The sequence below is a fragment of the Oryzias latipes genome, chromosome 5 (assembly GCF_002234675.1).
Source record: "Oryzias latipes chromosome 5, ASM223467v1".
NCBI classification, from domain to species: Eukaryota; Metazoa; Chordata; class Actinopteri; order Beloniformes; family Adrianichthyidae; genus Oryzias; species Oryzias latipes.
In genome coordinates, this window is record NC_019863.2 from 33,132,475 (window position 1) to 33,156,327 (window position 23,853).

The window sequence follows — 23,853 nt, forward strand, 5'->3', positions numbered from 1 at the left end:
ATAAACCACAAACCTCAGCAAATAATTACAATGACTGTATGTCTGCAGTGCAGCAGCTCACCCCTGATAGACGAAGGGTTGGAGTTATTCATCTGAGGAGGTGCTGAGTGGGTGGAGCTTAGACTCGAGGAGGAGAGGCTTGCCTGCAGTTACAAAGCACTTATGAAAATTGTACGTAAAAACATCGGATTTCTAATTTCATGTCATCATTTTGTTGCTGAAAATTGCCTGAAGAGTTCATGTTTATGGGATGGCGTCTGCTCATGACTGACCTGCATGCGGTAGAAGTCCTCGGCGTGCTCCACCACCAAACCATCCGCCAGGATCAGCAGGTTTCCAGTCTCACTGGAAGTGTTAGAGGAGACAGAGGGGGAAGAAAGGCGAACAGGAGTCAAAACAGCGATGGGACTGGAAGGAGGGATGATGGAAGCGAAGAGTGCAGGTCAGGAGATTCAGTCAAAAGAGAGGGAAAAATGAAAAGGTGGGGAGGAAGGGGGAGAGTCGTGCAGAGTGCAAAACAAAAGAACAACAGAAAGACATCCAATAGAGAGGTCAGGAGGAGTGATCAGCAGCCAGAACATGCAGAAGAAGAAGGTCAAATCAAAGAGGAATGAAAGAAAGAGAGAGGTAGATTATGGCTCATGTTCAGAAGTGAGGACGGAAGAAACTCATCAAATGGAAACAGGAAAAGCAGCAGAAAAACAGGAATTCTGTCAACTGAGAAGCTGGAGATGGAAAGATAATGACCATTCATCTCTGTTTCTAATATTCTCTTTTGATTGTGCATTTTCTTCCTTCTGGAGCTGAAAAATGTGTCTTCTGTTTCCAGGGCTCAGGCTTTAGCTTCTGCCAAACTCAGCCTCTGAGAGGACGAAGGCCCAAAACTCCAGACTGACGGCGTGCCCACAAACAAAGACAGCTGCTCTTCAGGGTCTGTGGACCTGCTCAGCAGCTGGACCCTCCTCTCCCCGCACCGTCCAGCCGAGGATCCACCAAAAACCAACCTTCATCCTTCAGCAGCAGAGCGTCCCTCTCACCTGTGGCGGTGCAACAGCTTGAAGCTCTCTGGACTCATTGGACTGTGGGAGGCCAGGATTCCTCTGGGGGGGTTGGTTCCAGCCTTGTCTAGGCCAGGCAGACCCTGCAGGACAGCATAGAAGCACTGCTCTGAATACTCACACTGTTCTCACAAAGATTTCTGTAGACAATTCAAGTTAGAGACAAAAAGAAGGAACGTTGGGTTTCTAAAAGAACTGGCATTTTATGACTTCCATGAAACTGATAGAGTTAAAGAACAGAGCAGGTTCAGGAGTCAGGATTAGCTAAAAAAAGGAGAAGAGAAAGAAACAAATCTCTTATTGGGCTATTTTTCCCTTTCACGGACTCACATGGCAGAGGCTGTTCCTCATCATCTGGAACTGATCTATCAGCTTCTTGTGCAGGGGACGCATTTCTGGGTGCACCAGCTTCTCGTGCACGGCCAGGCCCAAGCCTAAAATATGGACCTGTGTGAACACGGAGGTCTGGTATTAAACAGGAGAGGCTCAAAAGAGTGTAGAAAAAGTAAGTGATGCTCTGACGTTTGAAGGGAATTCAACGAAAATGAACAAGGTTTGCAGAAACAACATCACTGCTTCTTGATGCTCCAAATTCAATGGTTTAAGAACACACCATGTTCACAAATACAGCAGGAACATAAAGCCAAAGATCCTTCACAGTCCTGCAGCCTCTCTGGAAACCATCAAACCATCTCATGCAAGACCAAACTCCGGCTTCAGGACTCGCCAAGACTGTCCGTCCTGCTGTACGGCTCAGAGACGCGGCGTCTAAAGTAGACGGACGGCTTTGACAGCTGAACCTTGAGAACATCCAATGGCCCCAAAGCGTCCCAGACTGAGAGCGCTGACTGGGCCAAGCTCTTCGTCTCACACCCAACGAGAGCCACCTTCCCGTCTGACCCGCAGGCTGGAGACGACCACGAGGCAACGCTCGCAGCCGATGGCGAGCGATCACAGCAGCAGGTCTGCAACAAGGCAGAGCTGCTGGATCAAGACCGACACCACCCGGTCGGTTCTGGTCCCGGGTCCCCCCGCAGGAGACGATGAGGAGGAAGAGGAGGAGCAATTCACCAATCATTCTGGATGACCAGAAAACAGTTTTTTATGCCAGAAACATCTAAAACACATAAAGGACCTGAAATAACAGAAGCACCTGAAGCTCAAATACAATAAAAATAATGAAACACTTAAAACAACTGAAAAACCTGAAAGAAAAAATGGAGAAATCCAAAAGATTTGTAAAACCTGTAACACCTAAAGAACAAAGAACCTTTTTCCTGTTGGTCGACTTAAGAAACGTTAAAAAGCTGAATCCTTCGGTGAAGGGCAATCGTGGAACCTAAATGTAGAATGAAGTAGATTTAACACATTTTCAGTTAATAGTTGCTGAGAATTTTAATAGACATTATCATATAGTGGTTAGCCCTCTTGCCTCACAGCGAGAAGGCCCCCGGTTCCTGCTGGGGGGTCTGAACCAGAACCCCAATGGGGACCTTTCTGTGTGGGGTTTGCATGTCCCCCCGTGTATGTGTGGGTTTTTCCTCCCACCGTCCAAAAACATGCTTCATAGGTTCAGTGGTTACTCTGAATTGTCCCTAGGTGTGCATGTGAGTGTGCATGTGAGTGTGATTGTGGCTCTGAGACAGGACGTCCCCTCACCCACGAGTGGCCGGCAGCCCCGTGACCCCGAATGGGAGAAAGTGGTTTAGAAGATGAATGAATGAATGATCATATAGTTAGAGGTTGCATTTGATTGATCTGCATGTGTGTGTGTGGGGGGGGCTGGATGCCTCACCTGCTCCTGCATCAGGTCTTTGAGCTGCGTGATCTTCTCTGCGTCTTCAGGATGACTGGTGATGTAATCTTTATCAAAGAAAGCCTGCAGAGGAAAAGACCACAGACCTCAAAAACAGAGTTCTGGAGCTGCTGATGTCATGACGACCAGAATCAAAAGTCTCATGACTTCATGAGATCAAACTTCATGAACTTAAGTGTAGATTTTTGCCGGAGCCATTCAAAACCCTCATGGTGGTCTTTTTGGTTCTTTGTGTCTCAGAACAGAGAATAAAGACATGACTGATGTCCAAACAGTTATCAGAACCGTTTGGGTTTAACGTCTCTGGCTGCAGGTACACAAAGATCCGGAACAGACAGACGGTCTTTGCCTGACCTCCTGGTATCTGGCGATGCCTCCGTTGACGGCGGCATCGATGACGCCGTTCAGCGTCATGCTCAGCAGGTTGATGTTCCCGTGCAGCTGCTTGTGTTGGTACTGGCTGATCAGAGTCCGGAGCTCCTGGTTCTTGTTTTCCACCACAGACGTGGCGTTCTCCAACGGGCTCACCTCCACCTGGAACCAAACAGAACCAAGCGAACATCTCAGCAGTTTGATGTGGGTGTTCCAGCTCTGAGGTGCAGTCCGTTCTCCCTTCTTGTCTCACCAGCTCTCTCTGCTCCACCTCAAACCAACGTGAGATCCCCGGCAGAGGATGGCTGAGGATCAGAGTGGTCCTCTCGATCCAGAGACTCTGCAGCGAACAGGAGACATTCTGAGCTGCAGCCGGCTGATGGTTCTTCACTCAGAACCAAAAGAATCCAAAAAGGGATTGACGTCCAGATTGGATTGGAAATCTTCTGGAGGTAATTTTCATGTTTTTTTGTGACAGTATCTGTTTTCATTCTTCTAAACTTCACAAAGACAACCAGCTATTTTATTCTGAAAGAGAGGGATGTTTCAAAATAAAACACTTAGCTGATGAACGTTGAAACCATTGACTGTATCTGAGAATTGGACTGAGAGGCCCCTCCTCCCAAGCCTGCTTTCAGTGGAAGAGGTGTGGTCTTCGATCAAGCTCACTCCTGATTGGTGAGAATGGTTGCCATAGAAACGTCGACTCAGACCGACCGATCCTTTCTTACTGACGGTTCCAACATGGCAACAAAATGGCGACTGAATTGACTTCATTTGGTTGGAAGTGAACCGTTTTCATTGATGACGTCGCAGTCGCTCAGTCCAGGTCTCTGGTACAGTCCATGGTTGAAACACAAATTTTATTTTTGGTTTTGAACTCTTCTCACTGTGAAACAAACCCGAGGATTCTAGAGTTTATGCTGATATCATCAGTCAGCAGCAGGGCGGAGCCCTCTGAGGACACGCCTACTCACCTTGAACTCGTTTTCTCTGTCTTTCAGTCCTTTGTGGAAGGGCCGGTCATACCGAAACCGTCGGACGTTGTTGACCCGATAGAAGCTTTTGATGCGGTCCGGCACCCGCTCCATCTGAAGGACGCCGACACTGTCTGGAACCGGAGTGACGGCGTAGATCTGGAGGTCTGGCGCCCGAGGGGAGGGGTAGTCAAGGGTCTGACGTCATCTTTTGGATTCAAAGGAGAACTTCAGGTGAACCCATGTCTGCAGCTCAGACACGCTGAAGGATACACTGCGCGTCACACTGCAGCGTGGCCTCGTCGGGCTGATTCGGGTGTTGCATTGCGATGGCTTGTGGAAATTCTCCCAGCATCCTTTGCTGGAAAGCCTCTAACCTTTCGTAGTCGTGACCTCGACAGACAAACTCCTTATTCTGGGAGAAATGATAGTAAAACGTGTTTGTCGTACGTCTTTTGGAGGAGAAACTGCTTTAACTGTTGAGGCGCAGATTTGATATGATTTGGGAAAGAAGAACTCACTCTGAGGAAGAACGGGAACTTCCTGCCGTAAAAACCAACTCTGAAGAACTCGGGCTCCAGACGCTGCTGCTCCATGATGTTGTCATAATAAGCCGCTTCCATTTTCTGTAGACAGAAAAAAGCATTTGACTGAACCTTAACGAGAGCCGCCGTGCAGGTGTGGCGCCGTGCAGGTGTGGCATGCAGGTGCGGCGTGCCGGTATGGCGGCATAAAGGTGTGGCATGCAGGTGTGGTGGTGTGCAGGTGTGACAGCGTGCAGGTGTGGCGTGCAGGTGAGGTATGTTGGCGTGCTGGTGTGGTGGCGTGCAGGTGTGGCATGCAGGTGTGGCATGCAGGTGTGGCATGCAAGTGTGGCGTGCAGGTGTGGCGGCGTGCAGGTGTGGTGGCGTGCAGGTGTGGCGGCGTGCAGCTGTGGCGGCAGGTGTGGCGTGCAGCTGTGGCGAGCAGGTGTGGCGTGCAAGTGTGGCGTGCAGGGGCGCGTGCAGGTGTGGCGTGCAGGTGCGGCGTGCAGGCCCAGTGGCAGCGTGCAAGTGTGGCAGCGTTCAGGTGTGGCGTACAGGTGTGGCGTGCAGGTGAGGTGTGTTGGCGTGCTGGTGTGGTGGCGTGCAGGTGTGTTGGCGTGCAGGTGTGGCGGCGTGCAGGTGTGTTGGCGTGCAGGTGTGGCGGCGTGCAGGTGTGGTGGCGTGCAGGTGTGTTGGTGTGCAGCTGTGTTGTGTGCAGGTGTGGCATGCAGGTGTGGCATGCAGGTGTGGCATGCAGGTGTGGCATGCAGGTGTGGCATGCAGGTGCGGCGTGCAGGTGCGGCGTGCAGGTGTGGCGTGCAGGTGAGGCGTCCAGGTGCAGCGTGCAGGGGCAGGTGCGGCAGCAGCGCTCACCCGTATCCAGCTGAGGCTCTGATAGTCATACTGGGACTCATACTGGAAGGCCAGCTCCCGGCACAAAGGAATGCCGAACTCCCAGCACTGCCGACACAAACGACAGAAAGAGACGGTGAGGAACGCTGCAGCAGCTCCGTTCACTCCTGTTTCTGCAGGAAAACTAAAACCCAGACCCAACGGAAGTTTTACATTTTATTTCAGAAGAATTAAAGAATGATTTGAAAAAGAGATAAAGAATTAAAATAAGATGCACATCTCGTGCTAACCCTTTCGAAAAGAAATAAAAAATGTAACACAATAAATCAAACACCTTATCTAAGAAACAATCAAAGTTAAACCGAGAAAAAGGCCGTCAGAATAAAAACCAACAGATTCTGGGTCAAAGGTCACCATAGTCTGGGGCTGCAGCTCTAAAGGAAACGTCTCCACGAGTTTTAAACTTGGGCCTTTTGGGAGGTTTTGATCGGAGGACCGTAGAGAAAAAGTCAAAAATAGAACTAAAATTCAGGTTTGAAAAAAAATTGACTAACTTTATATACCAACCTAATTAATGCCTAGAATCTGCCCGGCAACAGCGGAACTTTTGTTTTTTTTACATTTCTCAAAATGTTTTTTTTGTGGTATTTTATCAATTAGTAATAAGTTGAGAGAGAAACTAAAACCTAATTTTCCCTAAAACATCCGCTGCTCTGATCAGTCATGGTGGAGGGATGAGTGCGCCACCTGCAGGCTAGTCAGAGTAACAGTTGTTTTACCAGGAAGTCCCATTGAGGTCAGAACCTTTTTCAAGCCAGACCCGATGTGGTTTATGTCGTAAAGAGTGCAGCTGTCTGTGTTTCTGTCATTCATGCTGTCGTTGTGTCTTTACACAAAAACAAATGTTGATCAGCTGATCACGTCCTTTACATTAGATATGAAATCTTTGAATGAAACGATCTCTAAATTAAGCTTTCTGAGTTTTCAACAAACTTTTATCAAATAAACCTTTTTTCTAAACTTTTCTGTAACCCTTGTTCTATCCTAGGCACTTTAACGTTGGGAGTTGGGTCATCTAGACCCACTAGACAGAGCTCTGAACCTTTTTTCTTCAATGATTTGTGATCTTCACTGGTGTCCATGGATTACATGAAATCTTTCCACCTTTATCCACCTTTGCCATGGTAGGGAGAACACCTCAATGGAAGGGGGGTAAGGGGGGGTCATCTAGGATAGCACAAGGGTTATTACACGATGAAACGTTTGCTGCTTCAGTGAAATATTTATGAACACGTATCACCACAGGTACCGATTACCTTTCCCTTGTTAAAGTAGTGGATTACTCTGCGGCAGAGGCTCTCCTTGCGGTGCCACTGGCTCTGAGCCGGGTAATGCAGGAAGTCCTTGAGGGGGCGCTCTTCCCAGTGCAGCAGCTCCCAGTACAGCAGCAGGGTGAACGCCGCCTCTGCAGACGCACAGCAGCACGTCAGCCCCACGCCTCGCGGCCTCAGAGCGCCGCCGCGTCGCGGCCTCACCTGTGAAGTTCTCCGCCTGCAGGTGCATGTCGCACAGTTTGTGGATGTAGCGGATGTACATCTCCTCTTTGTTGATCTCAGACTTGTAGAAGTTCTGCAGGGAAACAGAACCGGGAGTTATCCTGTTAGTAGGAGGGGAAACAGGGAGGGAAACTTCCTGAGGTGTGAACGTTTACCAGCAGGTTGACGGTGCAGCCAATCTTTTTGTTCTCCGTTTCGTCTCCCTTCATGCAGTCCCTGAACACAAACACCATGATGATGATGATGAAGAGCCACGTTTTTTTGCTGAGATTGTTAGAACGTCTCTGTAATCATATCTTTTTTCTACTAAAGCGTTTGTTTGACGCCACAATCCCCAGATGTTTCAGGTGTTCCTCACCTGTAGTCCAGCAGGCGCTCCATCAGCCGCGTGACGGACGTCACAAAGGAGGTCCCCGTCTCCCTCCACGTCTCCTGCTCGATCTTCTCCAGCAGACTTTGGAGCAGACGCAATGATTAGGCTCTTAAATGTGGCTCATGGCAGCACGCCGCTGCTCTGAGCAGGACGCTCACAGGCCACGCCCACTAACGTCCACATTCTAGAACTGCAGAAAATTCCCTTTTCTTCTTTCTGAACTTTGATGATTTTATCGCCAAAAGTGTTGTCACGGTTCTCTAGAGTGAGGCAGCATCAGTTGGAACTTAAAACATCAAAGTGATGAAGAAGAACACCAACACCAGGAGACGAAGACGAAACAGATGATCTGCACTGAAACGAAGCCGTTCAGATTCATGCATCAGAGCAGAAGTTCCTCAGGAAATGTAGATTATTAGGATAAAAACTCACACACATCATTTTAGCGTGATTTCTGTACACATACACACACACACACACATCATTTTAGCATGTTCCCTGCACACACACACACGGAAACGGACCGGGCCAGCACGCGAGCACGAGGATCAGAGGGTTACCTGGGATACGGCCCAAACAGCTGGGTTCTAGTCCCGCAGCACAAAGCAAAGCAAACAAGAGCGGCGTTTGAGAGCGGCAGAGGTTAGAGAGACAGAAGTGGTTCCGGCGGATCAGATCTCCTTACAGCAAACCGAACAGCTCCCGGTAGTTCTCGTCACCTTTGCCCTCCGACACCAAACTGTCCAGCTTATCGATCAGCTCGGCCTCCACCTGCCGGGACATTCACAGAGGAGGAGACTGACACTTGGATCCGGAAAGCGGCGCCGTCTCCGCCTGCGCACGCTCCAGCACCTGTTTGAAGTTCCCGTTCTTGCGCTGCTCCCAATCCATCATGTCGTGGAAGATCGGAATCATGATGTTCCTCAGCTCCACCTGTGGGACCAGCGTCACGCCCAGGAAGGGGCCGATCATGGCGGGGATGAAATGGATCTTGTTCTCCCCTGCAACAGCGGACAGCCATCTTTCAGCACTTCACCTTTGACCCCACGACCTTATCAAAAAAGTTCACGGGGGGGGGGGGGGGGGGGGGGGGGGTCTCACCCAGGTTCTGCCACATGCTGAACAGCTGGAAGGTCATGATCACTCTCATGTCTCCATATCTGCAGAAACACGAACACGGCTGTAGCAGCAGCTTCATGCAGCGGCCGCGGCACAGAACCGCACGGTTCTGGTCCTCACCTGTCCAGAACCTTCTTCTTCTTGGCAGGACTCAGGTTCTCCAGTTGTAAACTGGGCTGGTTGATGTAGAGAACAGCCAGACTGAAGTAGGAGTTCCACACCTGCGCACAGAAACAAGCAGACGCAGGCCCCATGAGCGACGTCTGCTCTGTCTGCGCGCGCCAACATGTGGAGGGGAGGAGCTAACCTTAAAGTCAAAGTCACTCTGGGCGAAGTTCTTGTGCAGAGCAGGAGAAAGATGCTGAGCCGTGGTCAGGATGATGCTGCAGGACAGACGGAACACACATGACTGATGGATGCTGGTTCCATGGAACACACATGACTGATGCATGCTGGTTCCATAGAAACACACATGACTGATGGATGCTGGTTCCATAGAAACACACATGACTGATGGATGCTGGTTCCATAGAACACACATGACTGATGGATTCTGGTTCCATAGAACACACATGACTGATGGATGCTGGTTCCATGGAACACACATGACTGATGCATGCTGGTTCCATAGAACACACATGACTGATGGATGCTGGTTCCATAGAACACACATGACTGATGGATGCTGGTTCCATGGAACAGACATGACTGATGGATGCTGGTTCCATAGAACACACATGACTGATGGATGCTGGTTCCATAGAACAGACATGACTGATGGATGCTGGTTCCATGGAACACACATGACTGATGGATGCTGGTTCCATAGAACACACATGACTGATGCATGCTGGTTCCATAGAACACACATGACTGATGGATGCTGGTTCCATAGAACACACATGACTGATGCATGCTGGTTCCATAGAACACACATGACTGATGGATGCTGGTTCCATAGAACACACATGACTGATGGCATGCTGGTTCCATAGAACACACATGACTGATGGATGCTGGTTCCATAGAACACACATGACTGATGGATGCTGGTTCCATGGAACAGACATGACTGATGGATGCTGGTTCCATAGAACACACATGACTGATGGATGCTGGTTCCATAGAACACACATGACTGATGCATGCTGGTTCCATAGAACACACATGACTGATGGATGCTGGTTCCATAGAACACACATGACTGATGGATGCTGGTTCCATAGAACACACATGACTGATGGCATGCTGGTTCCATAGAACACACATGACTGATGGATGCTGGTTCCATAGAACACACATGACTGATGGATGCTGGTTCCATAGAACACACATGACTGATGGATGCTGGTTCCATAGAACACACATGACTGATGGATGCTGGTTCCATAGAACACACATGACTGATGGATGCTGGTTCCATGGAACAGACATGACTGATGGATGCTGGTTCCATAGAACACACATGACTGATGGATGCTGGTTCCATAGAACACACATGACTGATGGATGCTGGTTCCATGGAACACACATGACTGATGCATGCTGGTTCCATAGAACACACATGACTGATGGATGCTGGTTCCATAGAACACACATGACTGATGGATGCTGGTTCCATAGAACACACATGACTGATGGATGCTGGTTCCATAGAACACACATGACTGATGCATGCTGGTTCCATAGAACACACATGACTGATGGATGCTGGTTCCATAGAACACACATGACTGATGGATGCTGGTTCCATAGAACACACATGACTGATGCATGCTGGTTCCATAGAACACACATGACTGATGGATGCTGGTTCCATAGAACACACATGACTGATGGATGCTGGTTCCATAGAACACACATGACTGATGGATGCTGGTTCCATAGAACACACATGACTGATGGATGCTGGTTCCATAGAACACACATGACTGATGGATGCTGGTTCCATGGAACAGACATGACTGATGGATGCTGGTTCCATAGAACACACATGACTGATGGATGCTGGTTCCATAGAACACACATGACTGATGGATGCTGGTTCCATAGAACACACATGACTGATGGATGCTGGTTCCATGGAACACACATGACTGATGGATGCTGGTTCCATAGAACACACATGACTGATGGATGCTGGTTCCATGGAACACACATGACTGATGCATGCTGGTTCCATAGAACACACATGACTGAAGGATGCTGGTTCCATAGAACACACATAACTGATGGATGCTGGTTCCATAGAACACACATGACTAATGCATGCTGGTTCCATAGAACACACATGACTGATGGATGCTGGTTCCATAGAACACACATGACTGATGCATGCTGGTTCCATGGAACACACATGACTGATGGATGCTGGTTCCATAGAACACACATGACTGATGGATGCTGGTTCCATAGAACAGACATGACTGATGGATGCTGGTTCCATAGAACAGACATGACTGATGGATGCTGGTTCCATAGAACACACATGACTGATGGATGCTGGTTCCATGGAACACACATGACTGATGGATGCTTGTTCCATAGAACACATATGACTGATGGATGCTGGTTCCATAGAACACACATGACTGATGGATGCTGGTTCCATAGAACACACATGACTGATGGATGCTGGTTCCATAGAACACACATGACTGATGCATGCTGGTTCCATGGAACACACATGACTGATGGATGCTGGTTCCATAGAACACACATGACTGATGGATGCTGGTTCCATAGAACAGACATGACTGATGGATGCTGGTTCCATAGAACAGACATGACTGATGGATGCTGGTTCCATAGAACACACATGACTGATGCATGCTGGTTCCATGGAACACACATGACTGATGGATGCTTGTTCCATAGAACACATATGACTGATGGATGCTGGTTCCATAGAACACACATGACTGATGGATGCTGGTTCCATAGAACAGACATGACTGATGCATGCTGGTTCCATAGAACACACATGACTGATGGATGCTGGTTCCATAGAACACACATGACTGATGGATGCTGGTTCCATAGAACACACATGACTGATGCATGCTGGTTCCATAGAACACACATGACCTATGGATGCTGGTTCCATGGAACACACATGACTGATGCATGCTGGTTCCATGGAACACACATGACTGATGGATGCTGGTTCCATAGAACACACATGACTGATGCATGCTGGTTCCATAGAACACACATGACTGATGGATGCTGGTTCCATGGAACACACATGACTGATGGATGCTGGTTCCATGGAACACACATGACTGATGGATGCTGGTTCCATAGAACACACATGACTGATGGATGCTGGTTCCATAGAACACACATGACTGATGGATGCTGGTTCCATAGAACAGACATGACTGATGGATGCTGGTTCCATGGAACACACAAGACTGATGGATGGTGGTTCCATAGAACACACATGACGGATGCATGCTGGTTCCATAGAACACACATGACGGATGCACGCTGGTTCCATAGAACACACATGACTGATGCATGCTGGTTCCATGGAACACACATGACTGATGCACGCTGGTTCCATAGAACACACATGACTGATGCATGCTGGTTCCATAGAACACACATGACTGATGGATGCTGGTTCCATGGAACACACATGACTGATGGATGCTGGTTCCATAGAACACACATGACTGATGGATGCTGGTTCCATAGAACACACATGACTGATGCACGCTGGTTCCATAGAACACACATGACTGATGCATGCTGGTTCCATGGAACACACATGACTGATGGATGCTGGTTCCATGGAACACACATGACTGATGGATGCTGGTTCCATAGAACACACATGACTGATGCATGCTGGTTCCATAGAACAGACATGACTGATGGATGCTGGTTCCATGGAACACACATGACTGATGGATGCTGGTTCCATGGAACACACATGACTGATGGATGCTGGTTCCATGGAACACACATGACTGATGCATGCTGGTTCCATGGAACACACATGACTGATGGATGCTGGTTCCATAGAACACACATGACTGATGCATGCTGGTTCCATAGAACAGACATGACTGATGGATGCTGGTTCCATAGAACACACATGACTGATGCATGCTGGTTCCATAGAACACACATGACTGATGGATGCTGGTTCCATAGAACACACATGACTGATGGATGCTGGTTCCATAGAACACACATGACTGATGGATGCTGGTTCCATAGAACACACATGACTGATGGATGCTGGTTCCATAGAACAGACATGACTGATGGATGCTGGTTCCATAGAACACACATGACTGATGCATGCTGGTTCCATGGAACAGACATGACTGATGGATGCTGGTTCCATAGAACAGACATGACTGATGGATGCTGGTTCCATAGAACAGACATGACTGATGGATGCTGGTTCCATAGAACACACATGACTGATGGATGCTGGTTCCATAGAACAGACATGACTGATGGATGCTGGTTCCATGGAACAGACATGACTGATGGATGCTGGTTCCATGGAACACACATGACTGATGGATGCTGGTTCCATAGAACAGACATGACTGATGGATGCTGGTTCCATAGAACAGACATGACTGATGGATGCTGGTTCCATAGAACACACATGACTGATGGATGCTGGTTCCATAGAACACACATGACTGATGGATGCTGGTTCCATGAAACACACATGACTGATGCATGCTGGTTCCATGGAACACACATGACTGATGGATGCTGGTTCCATAGAACAGACATGACTGATGGACGCTGGTTCCATGGAACACACATGACTGATGGATGCTGGTTCCATAGAACACACATGACTGATGGATGCTGGTTCCATAGAACACACATGACTGATGGATGCTGGTTCCATAGAACACACATGACTGATGGATGCTGGTTCCATGGAACACACATGACTGATGCATGCTGGTTCCATGGAACAGACATGACTGATGGATGCTGGTTCCATAGAACACACATGACTGATGGATGCTGGTTCCATAGAACACACATGACTGATGGATGCTGGTTCCATGGAACAGACATGACTGATGGATGCTGGTTCCATGGAACAGACATGACTGATGGATGCTGGTTCCATGGAACACACATGACTGATGGATGCTGGTTCCATAGAACACACATGACTGATGGATGCTGGTTCCATAGAACACACATGACTGATGGATGCTGGTTCCATAGAACACACATGACTGATGGATGCTGGTTCCATAGAACAGACATGACTGATGGATGCTGGTTCCATAGAACACACATGACTGATGCATGCTGGTTCCATGGAACAGACATGACTGATGGATGCTGGTTCCATAGAACAGACATGACTGATGGATGCTGGTTCCATGGAACAGACATGACTGATGGATGCTGGTTCCATGAACACAATAAGGATAGAACAGACATGACTGATGGATGCTGGTTCCATAGAACAGACATGACTGATGGATGCTGGTTCCATAGAACACACATGACTGATGGATGCTGGTTCCATAGAACACACATGACTGATGGATGCTGGTTCCATGAAACACACATGACTGATGCATGCTGGTTCCATGGAACACACATGACTGATGGATGCTGGTTCCATAGAACAGACATGACTGATGGACGCTGGTTCCATGGAACACACATGACTGATGGATGCTGGTTCCATAGAACACACATGACTGATGGATGCTGGTTCCATAGAACACACATGACTGATGGATGCTGGTTCCATAGAACACACATGACTGATGCATGCTGGTTCCATGGAACACACATGACTGATGGATGCTGGTTCCATAGAACACACATGACTGATGCATGCTGGTTCCATAGAACACACATGACTGATGGATGCTGGTTCCATAGAACACACATGACTGATGGATGCTGGTTCCATGGAACACACATGACTGATGCATGCTGGTTCCATGGAACACACATGACTGATGGATGCTGGTTCCATAGAACACACATGACTGATGCATGCTGGTTCCATGGAACACACATGACTGATGCATGCTGGTTCCATGGAACACACATGACTGATGGATGCTGGTTCCATAGAACACACATGACTGATGGATGCTGGTTCCATAGAACACACATGACTGATGGATGCTGGTTCCATAGAACACACATGACTGATGGATGCTGGTTCCATAGAACACACATGACTGATGGATGCTGGTTCCATAGAACAGACATGACCTATGGATGCTGGTTCCATGGAACACACATGACTGATGGATGCTGGTTCCATAGAACACACATGACTGATGGATGCTGGTTCTTCTGGACAGACTCAGCCTGGCTGGACGCTGATGGTCCAATGCCGGGAGAACGGTCAGACGTGTCACCAGGTTAGTGTGTGTTTGTGTCTTACTGGCTGGTGAGCAGCCTCATGACGTTCCAGTCTCGAGGGAAGATGCTGAGCTTCATCAGGTTCCTGAACACACACAGGATCTTCAGCAGGAACTCCTGTGAGGACGAAGGGAAATTCTGCATCAGAACGCCCCCCCCCCCCTCATTGGAAGGACCACTGCTGGATGTTCAGGGTCTACCTTCAGCTCCTCTTTGCTGTGAAAGTTTTCAATCAGGTGTTGAAAGTGGGCGTCGGTCATCTGACGGAGAAGCGATAGGAGGCAGGACACATATTCTCCCTGACAGGAAATGACATCAGAGAAGGTCATGAGGGTCGGTCATGTGAGGGCAGTTCAGGAGGGACAGACAGGAGATGATGGAATGGACTTTCAGATTATTTCAGTCCCGTTTTAAAACATTTACTGAGGTTTTGGAGAGTAAAACAAGGGGGGGGGGGCAATAAACAACAAGAACAAACAGAAAAACAAGAACAAAGCAAGCTCTCCTTCACTTCCTGTCCTTGATTCAAACAGAAATGAAGGAGTTTTACAGGATGGATGGAAGTTTATGAGGGTAACAGGATGATGAAGACGATGATGAAGATGATGATGAAGACGATGATGAAGATGATGATGAAGACGATGATGAAGATGATGATGAAGATGATGATGGATCAGAAGGGAACATCAGAACTGAGATCGTTTCTGTTCCTGTTTTTGGTTCCAGATTAGTCGCTTTCAAAAATGGAAGTATTATGGTAGGGGCTGGACTCATCTTGGATGTTGCCCTTCTCAGGTGGAGCGGGGGGGCAGGGTGGATGCATGCGGTGGGGGGGAGTAGTAGTTGTAATGTTAGTTACTAACAGTGATCTCCGCGGTGCACTGCGGACAGCGTTGACCCCTTACCGCCTCCTGCGATTGGCTCTTGCTCATAATGGACAGAAGTGTCTGCAGGAGGACGTCCAGCAGCGACTCCACCATCATCTCCACCTCCTCCTGCACCGACGTGTCCTGGAGGGGGGCAGCAGGTGGAAAAGGGGGGAGTGAAAGGAATGAAAAAGAAAGAAAAACGGAGAGAAAGACGGGACTGATGACAACATTTTGATCTTTGCAAATGTCATGGAGAAAACCCCTCTGCATCCTGGGCAAGGATGTGGAAGTGGATGAGGAGTATAAATATCTGGGTGTGACTATCGACAGCAGACTGAGCTGGAGGAGCCACAGCACTGCTGTGTACAAGAAGGCCTGCAGCAGACTCTACTTCCTAAGGAAGCTGAGGTCCTTCAATGTGTGCAGCAAGATGCTGGGATCTTCTACCAGTCTGTGGGGGCCAGCACCTTGTTCTCCTCCGTGGTCTGCTGGGGGGGCAGCATTGCAGTCAGTGACACCAACAGACTGAACAGCTGATCAGGAAGGCGGGTTCTGTCATTGGCTGCAAACTGGACACATTTGAAGCAGTGATGGAGAGGAGGTCCCTGAACAGACTCCTTTCAATCATGGACAACCCAGAGCATCCTCTCCATCCTCTTCTGGACAAACAGCGGAGCTCCTTCTCTAGGAGGCTCAGACAGCTCCGCTCCAAAACTGCCCGGTACCAAAAGTCATTCATACCCAATGGAATAACCCTGTACAACAACTCACAATGCAAAAGATAACCTTTGCACATTTTTTGTTATCTCTTTATTTAGTTGTTTTCTATTTTGCACATTTCTTTTGCACATCTTTTTACTTGCACTGTTCTGTAAATAGCTTTTTAAATTATAAAACCTCGATGTCTGTATTTATCCTACATTTTCTTGTTCTTGCTTTTTTTTAACTTAATTCTAAGTCTTTTTTCCCCTCTGCTGTCAGTTGCTATGGTGACAAACAAATTTCCCACGTGTGGGATCAATAAAGTATCTCTGATTCTGATTCTGATGTTTAAGTGAAAAACTGAAGTCTGGACGGTTTGGACCTGGTTTAACCAGCTGAAGGACTGAGAGCAGAACCAGCGTTCTGGGCTGCAGAAACATGGATGTTGACTCCAACAGGAAGTGCCTCTGTGGGTCTGTGTTACCATGGAGCTGCTCTTGATAATAGAGAAGATGGAGGCGAGGATTCCTGAGCAGATGAGCAGCTCTTTCTGCTGCCTCAGATGCAGATGGATGTGATGCAGGACCACAGGAAGCAGGATCCTTCGAGACTCTGGGGACACAAACACACACAGGACATCGTGAGCCCATCCCATAATAGGTATATGGAGACGCTTCAGTGTGAGGTGAGGTGTGTGTGTCCGGGTTTCTTTCACATCAACGATCAAGAAGCAAAGCAGAAGAATCTACCCGGGAAGGAGAAGAGTCTGCTGTCCACGGTCCGAGCGATGGACTGCAGCTTCACCACATCCATGGACTGTCCTATGTGCACAGTGGACGGCATGCTGCCCAAAGTGCCCCGCACGAACTCTGCCACCTCCTGCACCGTGAACATGTGCAGCAGCTCGTCAAAGATGGCGGGGAAGGAGTTCAGCAGGGCGGCCTGAGGAAGAAGGCAGCTTTGTTAGAGAGCTGCTGCTTCTGGGATCCACTAATGGAGGAGAGTCCGTGACAGAGCTGAGCCTCAGGGATCCAAAACGCTCATGAGGTCCGAGATCTGGAAGCAGGAGGAACGTGAACAGACAGAAGGAAGTGACGCTGGAGGCCCTGCAGAGGGCCAGCACCACAGCTGTGGAGGTGGTCCGTGCACGCTGAAGCAGCTTCAGAGAAGGTCAGATGTGGGTTTTTCATTTTCCCAACTGTGACTTTTCCCGCTAACAGCAAAGACGCTTCAGACATTTTTAGGAGGACAGAATCCAGGAACCTAAGATACGATTTTAAAAACCAAAGATGTGAAAAACGATTAAAAGGTTACATTTTTTTGTTCAGTTTACTATAAATGTATGTGTGTGTGTGTGTGTGTGTGTGTGTCTGTGTGTGTGTGTGTGTGTGTCTGTGTGGGTGTGTGTCTGCGTGTGTCTGTGTGTGTGTGTGTGTGTCTGTGTGTGTGTGTGTGTGTCTGTGTGTATGTGTGTGTCAGTGTGTCTGTATCTGTGAGTGTGTGTGTCTGTGTGTGTCTGTGTGTGTCTGTGTGTGTCTGTGTTGTCTGTATGTGTGTGTGTGTGTGTGTGTCTGTATCTGTGAGTGTGTGTGTCTGTGTGTGTGTCTGCGTGTGTGTCTGTCAGCTCTTCCCCTCACACCTGCTGCACAGGTGAATCAGGACTCTGGCTTTCTCACAGGTATCCAGATTTCCACTTACTGACAGCGGCAGCGGCAGCGGCGGCGGAGGCGGCGGCCGCATAGCGCTGGAGCTCGTGGCCTGAGTGCAGCTGACTTGCAGTGGGGGCTGGATTTGGACCGGACCAGGGACTAGAGCTAAGGGAGCAGCAGGCACAGTACCAGGTCCAGAGACTTGACTGGGGCCTGGACAGGGCTGGGAACCCAATGGGTTGGGGGGGGGCAGGACCACATCGGAGGGTCAACATTTGAAAAAGGTCAAGAGAAAAGGAGAGAGAGTTCGGGAAAGTGCCAATAAAAAGGTGCAGAGAGAAGACGCTGATCAGTTCAGAGAAACGGGAAGCAGCTGCAGAAAGTCAAGAACGGACGCCGACGAACACGTTCTGCTTCCCAAAGAGACGCCACCCTCTTGGTCCCTAAGAGTTCTTCCTCACCTGAGTGAAGAGGAGGGTCTCTGAGCTGCGGCTGTCCAGACTCAGGACAAAGCGGATGGACTGGAAGAGCTCCTGGATGCTGGTTCGGAACTGCTCCTCCTCCATCCCACAGGTGGCCCGGGAGTAGAGGATGCGGGACTGGACGATGAACTTGAACAGGTACTCCAGGGCCTGGGGGGAGGGGGGCATGAAGACTCGATGAAGACCAGGGACACCTGAAGACATCGACTTTATAATAATTCTGAATGTTTGATTGAGGTGATGATGATGATGATGATGATGATGGTGATGATGAGGGCATGAGCTGGAATGAAGGGGGCGGGGCATGCAAACTCTGTGGGTCCAGATGGGCGGGGCTCTCACCCTCATGGCTTCCTGGATGTGGTCCTGCCTCACCACCTCAGCAGAGCGGTCCATGTACCACTTCAGGCAGCGGATCAGCTCTCTGAAACAGACAGGCGTGTTCTCTGAGCGCCAGCTGAGGAAAACGTTCGAATCCGCAGCCACGGCAGAAGGCCGGCCGCTCCGGCTGCATGTCAGCTAAATCCAACCCTGTCTATTCACAGAGCACGTTTCCCTAACACGCAGTTTCCAAAGTGCTGTACAGACACTAAAATGAGATAAAAAATATTAAACAAAATTAAAAACAAGCAAAATACCAAAATAACATGAAAAAGAAAGCCAGAGAATGAAAATGGGTTTTAAGACTCTCCACAGGGGGCGCTGTTCTGACATGAGGAGGCTGAGCGATCCACAGCTGAGGGCCGCTCTGTCTCCTCTAGTTTTCAGCCTCCACAGGGCTCCACGAGCTGAAGCTGACCTCTGACCTCAGAGCACGAGCTGGTTTATGAATCCTAGAGAGGTCAGAGATGTATTTTGGAGCCGGTCCATGTAGAGCTTTGAAAACAAACGACAACCTTTTCAAATGAATCCTAAAATTAACAGGAAGTGCAAAGACGCCAGAATGGGTGAGATGTGCTCGGACTGTTGGTTCCTGTTAAAAGACCATAAAATCCAAAGGCATGTTGGGTGTGGGCGGAGTCAGTAAGCAGGTCATGTGACTAAGGTTTAGTTCAAAATCATAAATAGACATCAAACATCAGCAAAACTAAAGAAGCCGGCGCCACCTTTTCCTAAAAGGAAACACCAAGCAGGTCAGAGGTCAGGATGGGAGAAAACACTCACCTGTAGGCGAGGGCGCCGGCGAAGTGTTTCTGGATGTAGGTGTCCATCACGGGCCTGAAGTGGTAATATTTACTGTCCCTGAGCAGGTTGATGATGAACACCTGACAGGATGAAGCACAAGAACAAGGCAAACACGTCACTGCAGGAACCAGCTGGGAGCGGCGCCGAGCAGGTTTAGATGTTTGAACAAGAACGCCTCCTGCTGCCGCCGGCAAACAGGAACATTCCCGCCCTAAGGTCCAGACCGCGCCGATCCCATCCGGCTGGGAGGAAGAAAGACTGGCGTCTACTCCACAGATGGAGCAGAAGTTTCCTCCTCCAGGCAGGCGGAGGAGCTTCATCCTCAACTATATGTGGATGCATGTGATTCACCCTACAGGACCAGTGTTTGACCCAGGTGGGAGGAGCTTCTGCTGACACGCCAGGTGGGAGGAGCTCCTGCTGACACGCCAGGTGGGAGGAGCTCCTGCTGACATGCCAGATGGGAGGAGCTCCTGCTGACATGCCAGGTGGGAGGAGCTCCTGCTGACACGCCAGGTGGGAGGAGCTCCTGCCGACACGCCAGGTGGGAGGAGCTCCTGCTGACACGCCAGGTGGGAGGAGCTCCTGCTGACATGCCAGGTGGGAGGAGCTCCTGCTGACACGCCAGGTGGGAGGAGCTCCTGCTGACACGCCAGGTGGGAGGAGCTCCTGCTGACATGCCAGATGGGAGGAGCTCCTGCTGACATGCCAGGTGGGAGGAGCTCCTGCTGACACGCCAGGTGGGAGGAGCTCCTGCTGACACGCCAGGTGGGAGGAGCTCCTGCTGACATGCCAGATGGGAGGAGCTCCTGCTGACATGTCAGGGTCAGGTGGGAGGAGCTCCTGCTGACACGCCAGGTGGGAGGAGCTCCTGCTGACATGCCAGATGGGAGGAGCTCCTGCTGACATGCCAGATGGGAGGAGCTCCTGCTGACACGCCAGGTGGGAGGAGCTCCTGCTGACATGCCAGATGGGAGGAGCTCCTGCTGACATGTCAGGTGGGAGGAGCTCCTGCTGACATGCCAGATGGGAGGAGCTCCTGCTGACACGCCAGGTGGGAGGAGCTCCTGCTGACACGTCAGGGTCAGGTGGGAGGAGCTCCTGCTGACACGCCAGGTGGGAGGAGCTTCTGCTGACACGCCAGGTGGGAGGAGCTCCTGCTGACACGCCAGGTGGGAGGAGCTTCTGCTGACACGCCAGGTGGGAGGAGCTCCTGCTGACGCGCCAGGTGGGAGGAGCGCCTGCTGACACGTCAGGTGGGAGGAGCTCCTGCTGACACGTCAGGGTCAGGTGGGAGGAGCTTCTGCTGACACGCCAGGTGGGAGGAGCTCCCGCTGACATGTCAGATGGGAGGAGCCCCTGCTGACACGCCAGGTGGGAGGAGCTCCTGCTGACATGTCAGGGTCAGGTGGGAGGAGCTACTGCTGACAGGCCAGGTGGGAGGAGCTTCTGCTGACACGCCAGGTGGGAGGAGCTCCTGCTGACACGTCAGGGTCAGGTGGGAGGAGCTACTGCTGACAGGCCAGGTGGGAGGAGCTTCTGCTGACACGCCAGGTGGGAGGAGCTCCTGCTGACACGCCAGGTGGGAGGAGCTTCTGCTGACACGCCAGGTGGGAGGAGCTCCTGCTGACGCGCCAGGTGGGAGGAGCGCCTGCTGACACGTCAGGGTCAGGTGGGAGGAGCGCCTGCTGACACGCCAGGTGGGAAGAGCTCCCGCTGACATGTCAGATGGGAGGAGCCCCTGCTGACACGCCAGGTGGGAGGAGCTCCTGCTGACATGTCAGGGTCAGGTGGGAGGAGCTCCTGCTGACACGTCAGGGTCAGGTGGGAGGAGCTCCTGCTGACACGCCAGGTGGGAGGAGCTCCCGCTGACATGTCAGGTGGGAGGAGCCCCTGCTGACATGTCAGGTGGGAGGAGCCCCTGCTGACACGCCAGGTGGGAGGAGCTCCTGCTGACATGTCAGGGTCAGGTGGGAGGAGCTCCTGCTGACACGCCAGGTGGGAGGAGCCCATGTGCTGTGGAGGAGCGAGCAGCTGCAGCGCGGCTTCTTCACAGATCAGGTTCAATCAGACACTTCTGGCCCGTGAGGCTCTGCTGTCATGATGTTGTGACAAACAGCATCACAACACTGATTCAAGCTGACAACCAGTCACATCTGCAGACGTCTGACTTTGGCTTCATCCTCCTCCTAATTCCCTCTGATCCGTTTCATAAAAGCGTCTCTGAACTGTTTGTGTCTCGTCAGCCAGACGTACCAAAGACTGGAAGACCAGGGGCCCGTACTTCTCCGTGTTGTCATCCAGGATGGAGAACAGGGTGTCCAGGATGTCCTGGAGAAACTGGAGAACAGAGAGGTTCCCTGAGGCTGAGTTTATCGTCAGAAATGTTCTGAAACAAAGTCATGAAAACTGAGAAAACGTCGATTTTTCACATATATTGTTGTCTTTGACTTCAATGACGTTTTTATCCCAAACTGAACAAGAGAAACAGATTTTCTTCTGGATTTCTTTTCTTCATTTATCAAACATCTTTGTTTTATCTGAAAAACTGAAACAAAAATGAAACAAACTAAAAATGAAAGCATTTTGTCTGTTATGTTCCAGTTTCCAAAGATAGAAACCAAAGTTCTCAAACTGAGTGAAGGAGCTGATTAACCAAAACGACCATGAGTCCCACCCCCCCACCTTGACGATCTCCTCGCCGCTGATGTGTCGAAGGCGTCCCAGGATGTCCATGACGCGCTCAGGATGAGCCTTCCACTTCAGGAGCGCCAGCAGGTCCACTGCAGAACCCAGAAGAACAGAGTCAGACCGAGGAAGGCCACGCTGCTCTGCTCAGGGGGCGGGGCCTAAACTTTGAAGTGTCTTCAGAGGCCACTGCTGACCTGGGCTCCCACCCCGCCCTGATGAAGATCAACCTCACCGTTCTGCGTCAGCTTGGTGGAGGAGAGCTGGGTGGAGATCCAGAAGGTCTCCTTGCTGCTGCGCTGGAAGACCAGGCTGGACGGGATGCTGGGGCAGCTGCTGACGTCCTCCTTACAGCAGGGGAGGCCCAGGTAGAGGGCGTGGTTACTGAAGGTGGTGTTCTCGTCACACTGAGGCCAGCAGGATCCACCGCGGCGAGGAGGAGGAGGAGGAGGAGGAGGATTCACAGGTCATGAATGAAGGAATCCCAAAAGCTGGGAGGTCTGAATCCAGGCGAGCAGCGGGAGCGTCTGACCTTGTAGACGTAGAGTTCGTGGCTGTCGTCGGACAGAGTGGTCCCGTCCTCCCTCATCAGGGGGGTGAAGGCGAAACCGAACAGCTTCTTCTCTCCTTTGTCCTTGGCTGCAGGCAGAAGAACGCAGAACGTCAGACGCCGGCCGTCAGAACGGCGAGAAGCTCCTCCGCCGCAGGACACTGACTGGAACAATGTCGGAACTCGAAGCGCAGGTGGGAGCCTCGGAAACGGTCGATGGGGATGGGCAGCTTCACCACCTCGCTCCAGCGGGGGCTGTTGTTGTGGTACAGCACGAAGGAGCGGTACTCCGGGAAGCAGGGCTCCCCCGAGCCCAGACTGATGCAGTCCTGCAGGGGGGGGCAGAGTTTATTCAGCGCCGCTGCTGTCCCCCTCCCCCATCCTATTAAATTAGAGTCACTATCATTCATTTATTGCTGGAATTATTCCTCAGGAATCAAAGTTGTACACAGTATAAATAAAATAATAACTGCCCCCCCCCCCCACACACACACACACACCTCCTGCACCTCAAACAATACACACGACTATTTAAGATGAAAAGGTAACTTGTAAAAACTCTTTCTGCCAGGCGGTTCAGCAGGTTTGATGGTTCAAAACCGGGGAAGTTTGGCAGCTGAAGATGGACGGAGACTGAGGTGAAAGTTCACCAAAGGAAATCCTGACAAAAACTAAGACGTAGATGGATCAT

General features: G+C 50.3%; 1 protein-coding gene across 6 annotated transcripts in view; it reads right to left on the reverse strand.

Annotated features, from left to right (window-relative positions):
• The window catches only part of dock3 (dedicator of cytokinesis 3), a 72,993-nt gene that overhangs the window by 12,906 nt on the left and 36,234 nt on the right, over nucleotides 1-23,853 (reverse strand). For 2 of the 6 annotated variants that reach the window (XM_023955361.1, XM_023955367.1), the window contains exons 15-48: nucleotides 23,329-23,491; nucleotides 23,145-23,251; nucleotides 22,848-23,019; nucleotides 22,610-22,707; nucleotides 22,181-22,264; nucleotides 19,904-20,004; nucleotides 19,082-19,163; nucleotides 18,719-18,889; nucleotides 17,358-17,550; nucleotides 17,093-17,220; nucleotides 15,901-16,047; nucleotides 15,238-15,336; nucleotides 15,060-15,154; nucleotides 8,955-9,030; nucleotides 8,768-8,868; nucleotides 8,630-8,688; nucleotides 8,381-8,529; nucleotides 8,214-8,299; nucleotides 8,089-8,115; nucleotides 7,514-7,609; nucleotides 7,311-7,371; nucleotides 7,135-7,228; nucleotides 6,916-7,064; nucleotides 5,621-5,707; nucleotides 4,745-4,849; nucleotides 4,497-4,638; nucleotides 4,224-4,390; nucleotides 3,500-3,586; nucleotides 3,229-3,408; nucleotides 2,854-2,937; nucleotides 1,389-1,505; nucleotides 1,038-1,162; nucleotides 273-408; nucleotides 62-143 (exon numbers count right to left, since the gene is read on the reverse strand). In XM_023955361.1, the coding sequence (XP_023811129.1) occupies nucleotides 62-143; nucleotides 273-408; nucleotides 1,038-1,162; nucleotides 1,389-1,505; nucleotides 2,854-2,937; nucleotides 3,229-3,408; nucleotides 3,500-3,586; nucleotides 4,224-4,390; nucleotides 4,497-4,638; nucleotides 4,745-4,849; nucleotides 5,621-5,707; nucleotides 6,916-7,064; nucleotides 7,135-7,228; nucleotides 7,311-7,371; nucleotides 7,514-7,609; nucleotides 8,089-8,115; nucleotides 8,214-8,299; nucleotides 8,381-8,529; nucleotides 8,630-8,688; nucleotides 8,768-8,868; nucleotides 8,955-9,030; nucleotides 15,060-15,154; nucleotides 15,238-15,336; nucleotides 15,901-16,047; nucleotides 17,093-17,220; nucleotides 17,358-17,550; nucleotides 18,719-18,889; nucleotides 19,082-19,163; nucleotides 19,904-20,004; nucleotides 22,181-22,264; nucleotides 22,610-22,707; nucleotides 22,848-23,019; nucleotides 23,145-23,251; nucleotides 23,329-23,491 (3,850 nt within the window). The remainder of the gene's footprint in view (nucleotides 1-61; nucleotides 144-272; nucleotides 409-1,037; nucleotides 1,163-1,388; nucleotides 1,506-2,853; nucleotides 2,938-3,228; nucleotides 3,409-3,499; nucleotides 3,587-4,223; nucleotides 4,391-4,496; nucleotides 4,639-4,744; nucleotides 4,850-5,620; nucleotides 5,708-6,915; nucleotides 7,065-7,134; nucleotides 7,229-7,310; nucleotides 7,372-7,513; nucleotides 7,610-8,088; nucleotides 8,116-8,213; nucleotides 8,300-8,380; nucleotides 8,530-8,629; nucleotides 8,689-8,767; nucleotides 8,869-8,954; nucleotides 9,031-15,059; nucleotides 15,155-15,237; nucleotides 15,337-15,900; nucleotides 16,048-17,092; nucleotides 17,221-17,357; nucleotides 17,551-18,718; nucleotides 18,890-19,081; nucleotides 19,164-19,903; nucleotides 20,005-22,180; nucleotides 22,265-22,609; nucleotides 22,708-22,847; nucleotides 23,020-23,144; nucleotides 23,252-23,328; nucleotides 23,492-23,853) is intronic. The other 4 variants (XM_023955365.1, XM_023955363.1, XM_023955366.1 and 1 more) reach the window with 4 other exon arrangements.